The sequence below is a fragment of the Gastrolobium bilobum genome, unplaced genomic scaffold, assembly GCF_033153095.1.
Source record: "Gastrolobium bilobum isolate Gb01-03AN ecotype WA unplaced genomic scaffold, APGP_CSIRO_Gbil_v1 utg6888, whole genome shotgun sequence".
NCBI lineage: Eukaryota > Viridiplantae > Streptophyta > Magnoliopsida > Fabales > Fabaceae > Gastrolobium > Gastrolobium bilobum.
Genome location: NW_026899472.1, coordinates 59,751 through 65,799, shown reverse-complemented (window position 1 = coordinate 65,799; position 6,049 = coordinate 59,751). Strand labels below are relative to the sequence as shown.

The 6,049-nt window shown below is 34.3% G+C and overlaps 1 protein-coding gene across 1 annotated transcript; it reads left to right on the top strand.

Annotated features, from left to right (window-relative positions):
- Window positions 1-357: 357 nt before the first annotated feature.
- Window positions 358-781, top strand: LOC133290584 (uncharacterized protein At4g14450, chloroplastic-like). The gene has a single exon (XM_061488684.1). It carries the CDS (start codon window positions 409-411, stop codon window positions 700-702), a length of 294 nt encoding a protein of 97 aa, XP_061344668.1. The 5' UTR covers window positions 358-408; the 3' UTR covers window positions 703-781.
- Window positions 782-6,049: the final 5,268 nt, after the last annotated feature.

Sequence of the window (6,049 nt, the reverse complement as noted above, 5' to 3'; positions counted from 1 at the left end):
AACATAATAAATGCTCTCTTATAAGAGGATCTTAAACATCAATAAATAAATCAACAACAATAATTTTATAATTTTTTATCCTTATATATGTTTTTTTTTTATAACATCCTTATATTTTTTTTTTCTCTTCAATTATCACGGTTAATTTACTTAACACTTGACATCCTTCAACACCCATAATAAAACAATACTTTAAAGCCGAGCCACATAGCCAACCTAAGCCACCAACTCCAATCATTTGAGATTGCCAATCCAACGTGTGCACCGCATGCCCCTTTCTCTATTTATACCCCTCACTCCCACCGTTTATTTTCTCTCACTAAACCTCCCTCTTCTCTCTCTCTTAGCCACCGTCACTTTCTCTCTTTACGCCGTTAATCTTAGCTCCACCGCTAGTCGCCGCCGTCAATGGCAGATGCACACAGAAATCGATCCGGAGTTGTTAGCCGGCGGCAGCCGAGCCGGTTGCAAAGCCGCGCACCGTCGTCGTTACAGATAAACCGCGCCGTGGATTGGAACGTGGCGATTCCCCTTCTGTCGCCACTGGCGTCGTCGCCGCCGCCACCGCCGCAGCAGCCGAGGGAGGATCCACCGCAGCAGCAGCGCCGGCAGATCTCGGAGCCGGAAAAAATGGTTTTTAAGAAGTGGCAGGCGGCTCCGTTCTGTTACGAACCATCTTCGGGCGTGCCACGCTTTTGTTAACATGTGACGTACACAAAGAAGACAAAAAATATAATAAAAAATTATATCACAAAAAGAAAAGAAGAATGAGTAGAGTGATCTAGTGCTTAATAGTTAGTAAGAAGAAGTTCTAACATGTGTTTTTTTTTTTTTTTTTAATATATATTTTGGGTTTCAGATTGTATACATATATACGCTCATATCATAGGTAATAAGACCCAGTGTTTTAGAATTTTATTTTTAACCATTTTTTCTTTATTAGGGCATCAATCACTTAATAGAAATGTAACCTTATCTTTTAACTTTTTTCTGATCGTTTTAACCATGTATGAGAGTTTAAATTGTAGTTGTTGATCTTCCATATATATATTTTTATGTGTGTGTGAATGTGTGAGAGTGTATGAGAGTGAAGGTTAAATGATTTGTGTGATTCCATTTGCAATGATAGTGGTGCTCGTTTTCTTTCAATTCAACATAATTATCTCTTATTGTGGTTCATACATAAACAAATTTCGATTTCAACCATTATACATATAAAAAATACATGTGAATATTAAAGAAAATGCAATTTGTATTAAATAATGATTGAATTATATATGAATTTAAAGAAAACGATGATGTAATCCTTACAAGTTTTTAAAATTATAGATATGCAGAATTCAAGATGTACCGTGTGTATAAAATAGTTGTATATATTTGACATTTGTGGCACAGAAGTTGTCAGGTCTTGTTTCCAGTTTGTTTATTATATTTCAGCTTGATAAAGTTGAAATGTCATTTTTTTTTTCATCGAAAGCATAAAATATTGGGAATTTGGGATGGAGTTAAAATTATTTTTTGGAGCATTATTGAATCTGAGCTCCAGATTCTTTGACTCTTCCTTGGAAATGCCGTGGCTGCGTATGCACCATGACACAAAATGACCTTCCTCTAACAAGAAGATTTGGCAATTGCACGTTACCAATTATTGCCATGTGAATAGGACCACTTTTGATTCATAGGCATATAAACATACTAACACCTATTTATGTCATCTGCATCTGCCATGTGCAAGCACCCCATGTGGCATGTGGTGTTCAGAACAAGAGTGACACAAGAAGTATCTATCCCACAAGTAAAGAGGACACAACACAAGTATACAACAAGGGTAATGCATCATAGATACTACATTGCTATCATCACCGCTAGCATAATAGTAAAGGTTCTCCTAGCATTGCTTTTTATAATAATTTATTCAATTTCATTCCATATGTGATTTTCAGATTGCTTGGATTTGATCTTAGTGTTGTGAAAATTGATTTATATAGAATTTGATAATTAAAAGTATAAACTATATTAATAAGAAAGCAAGGAGAGTAATTATTCAATCCTTTGCATATATGCACAACGGTGAACGTTAAATGTTAAAAGCTGAATGTTAGACAAAAAGGTTGTCTCCTAATGCATTTTTTCTTTAACTAGGGGTGTCAATATAGGTTATGATACGTGGGTCGACCTGCGACACGACACGAAAATTCGTGTTCGTGTTAACCCGTAAAAAATTCGTGTCGTGTTCGTGTTGAAAAAATGACACGTAAAAATTCGTGTCATGTTCGTGTTGAGGTATTCGTGTTCGTGTCGACCCATATTTTTTTTAATTATTTTATTTTTATTTTTTTATTATTATTTTTTAAATTTTTTAAATTTTGAACCATTTTTTTTTAAATTTTGTTGTCAATTACCGTTTTGACCCCTATTTTGCGTGTTATTCGTGTCGTGTCAACAAGCAAAAAATCCGTATCGTGTCAGTGTTGAAGATTTTGACACGAACAAAAATTCATGTCGTGTTCGTGATGATGTATTCGTGTCGTGCCAAATTCGTGTCGTGTCAAATTTGTGTCGTGTCAACCCGTTTTGACACCCTTATCCACAACAATGAATGTAGGAAATTACGTACTTATTGTTCTCGGCATCCCATACAAGTTCATTATTATGGGCCGGCCATCTGAGTATCATCAAAGTTTCAACCCTTCAACATTTCACTATGAGCTCATACACCTCACTTTAGGGTCACCTCTGCACAGTTCACCATTCTACACTTACGATGGTGAGGTAGCACCTTATTGCAATTGTGAGAAATTGGCTAATGGTTTTGGCTCACCTCCCTCTCATTTTCACAAAATATTCTCCCAGCTATATAAACTCATCTTGTGCCATTGAAGAGACACCTAATATCTTATACTTTTATGAGCAGTTATTCTGCCGAATTTTATAGCCATCGTAGCCTATACACACTCCCCCATTCAGAGTTTTCCTGCGACTGCACTTATGGTGACTTTCAAAAATCTTTGGTTATTCATTCCATTAACCCCCATAGATACTCATAAATCAAGATACTATATCCCTTGAGGGATACAATATATCTCTCATTCCACTCTAGCTCATTTATTTAGACACTAAATGTGAAAAAATGAGGCTGAAGGCCTGTAAAGAACCATTTCAATCCAAAACCTTAAGGTATTAGGTGAGACTAAATTAATTATTTTATATCTCTCTGTTAGCGATCACGGCAAATGCACTGGTCGTACGAGTAATATAATGTATTAAGTAAGAGATCGTTCCCACGAGGATTATAATTCAATCACTAATTCACTACTTCGACTTAAGTTGGACAATCAAAATTGTATTTGTATCAAAATTTGCTTTGGAATTGAAAATATTAAAACTTATTAAAAGCAAGAACAAGAACAAGAATTTAAAGATTTGAATTACTTGACAGAAAACAACGAAGCTAGAGTTTCGATTTCTCTCAACCTCTCTAATATGTTTGAGTTCATTCTTTAAGTTAATCATCCTTAATATCAATTCAATCGATTCTTTTAATTTAATTAGGATTCAATTCGTTGACATCCTAAATCTTTACAATCTTACAAGAACACTAGTTCCCTGATTATTCCCCAAGAAAATAAGCATTAAGTTCAAGAATCTTAAAATTGCGCAAAACCCTATGTCTATCCCTAGAATCATAAGGATTACGATGAAATTGTCAGATACAGATCATGCACCAACATTCCTATTGCCATACAATTGCCTAGGATCAATCTATAAGATTCAAGTTCATAGAAAGCATTAAGGAAAGATAATTTCATTCATAATAAAAAGGAAAATTAACATAAAGAATTATTCAAAACAAAACAGATTAATTCAGTTCCATCTAACCATAACTACTATAAGAACTTAGCCGGACATAGTGAAATCAAGAAAGAAAAGAATTAAGAAAGCTCCCCCAAATTCCATATTAGAATGGTGAATTCTTCAATAATTCCAGTGCAGGCTTGATTCTGATCTGTCTCCGATCTTCACGAACATGAACTGGTGTTTTCTCTGCTTCTACTTTGCCTCTGGTTGTCAAGAATGTCAAAAAGTATCAAAAGTAATTAATTCTGCCCCAAATTGTGTTTTTATGGGCAAGGAATCTGTGCCCTAAGTGGATACTTTGAATGGGCCTGAGTTGGGTCGTTTTGGGCGCTTGAGCCCTCTGGGACAGTAGTGCAGATTGATATGAGGGCGCTTAAGCGCCCTCTTCGAATAGGAATTTTTACACTTGTTTCGCGCTTAAGCCTTGAGTTGAGAGCTTAAGCACTCTTAGGCAGAGGCTTTGGTAGTTTTGGGGGCTTAAGCTCCAAATTGGAGGCTTAAGCCTCCTCTTCAAGAAACATGATTTTCTTTATTTTCTTCAATTGAGATCTTTATATCTTCAGGTCTTGATCTCTATATCTCAAGGTGTTATATTTGCTTCCGTTTAACATCAATTACCTTCAAAATAAGCAAATATAAATCATTTAATTCATAATTCACATAGTTCATGTTTTTACATCAATAAACCCTAGTTTCCACCTATTTAACTTGATAATGCATGTAAATTTAGTCTATAAAACAAGACAAACTAAAGGTTTATCACTCTCTAACACACCCATCACGTAAGAGCCCTTTGGGCTTGAAGCTTTTTTTGTTTGTCTGCCTTGTGTTTTTCTTAATTCCACTTGAAAGTGGGGGCAATGAGGATCGAACTTGTGACCTCGTGGTCACTGAAACTCTGATACCATGTAAAGAACCATTTCAACCCAAAATCTTAAGATATTAGGTGAGGCTAAATTAATTATTTTATAAATTAATTATTTTATATCTCTCTAACAAGGCCTGTTTGTTTTTCATACAAATTAACCAAAGCAATCGTCCTTTTGTGGGTTCTAAGTTCTAACACCATGTGCAGGCAGGAAAAGAAAACCTTCTATTCGATGCGCGTTTGTGGTGGCTAACCACACGAATATGCTCTATTTTTATTTTTAAAATATCTCTACCGGTTCATCAATTAATCAATTAATTTGGTCAAGTAAAACCACAACGGCAATAAAAATGTTCCTATTAAATTTTTAGCACAACCGCATACCTCCAATCACTAGTTACACTCTCTTTTACTGCCTGATATAATTTGATTTATATACAAAGAAAACAGCATATATATAGTTACTTCCCTTAATATATAGTCTCAATTTAATTACCACGACCACTACTCAGCAATGACCATCGCTATTGATTGCCATATCTGTCTCCAACATCATATACTTCATATTCTATTATACCATCACTACTGTTGTTACTATCAACTTCCATCACAATCAACACTACCATGTATGTTGTTGCTACCACTAGTATCAGTCTCGCAACACCACTACTATGATAACAAATAGATATGGTATCAAGGAAAAGGAAAAAAAATTAAGAATAAAAGATCGAAATTAAGACAATTGTTTATAAAGTTCATTAAGTTACTGTGCAGTCAAAGAGAAAATAGTGTAGTCACAAAACTTTTGAAGACACAAGCTTGTGGAGATTGATCCCATTTGAATGGCCAAACTCAAAGATTCGAAAAGAAATTAAAGAAGCAAAATAAATATTCCATGGCTCTATTTTTCTTATCGTTTGTCCATTTTCACGTCTAACCTACATATTATATACACCTAAAAAACGAGTGGTTTTAATTTTTTTGCTCATTTATGATTTATCATTGTGCCTTGTCCCGTTGAACTATCCTATTTAATTATGTAGGTGTTGATTAATCAATTAATCTGGTTGAACATCACAAGGGCGACAAATATTTTTTTATTAAGCTTTTTAACACAAATGTACGTCCATAACTCAAACTCAAAACCATTGATTAAGCTGAAACAACTCTTATATATTTTGTAAGTAATATCAAATACACTGAGAGTTATTTATACAAAACATTTTATCTCAAGGTATAAATAATATTATTTAAACTAATAATAAATAGCTTAGTTTGAACTAATTTAATTTTCCTCTCAATTTTATCAATTCTGTTAACTTT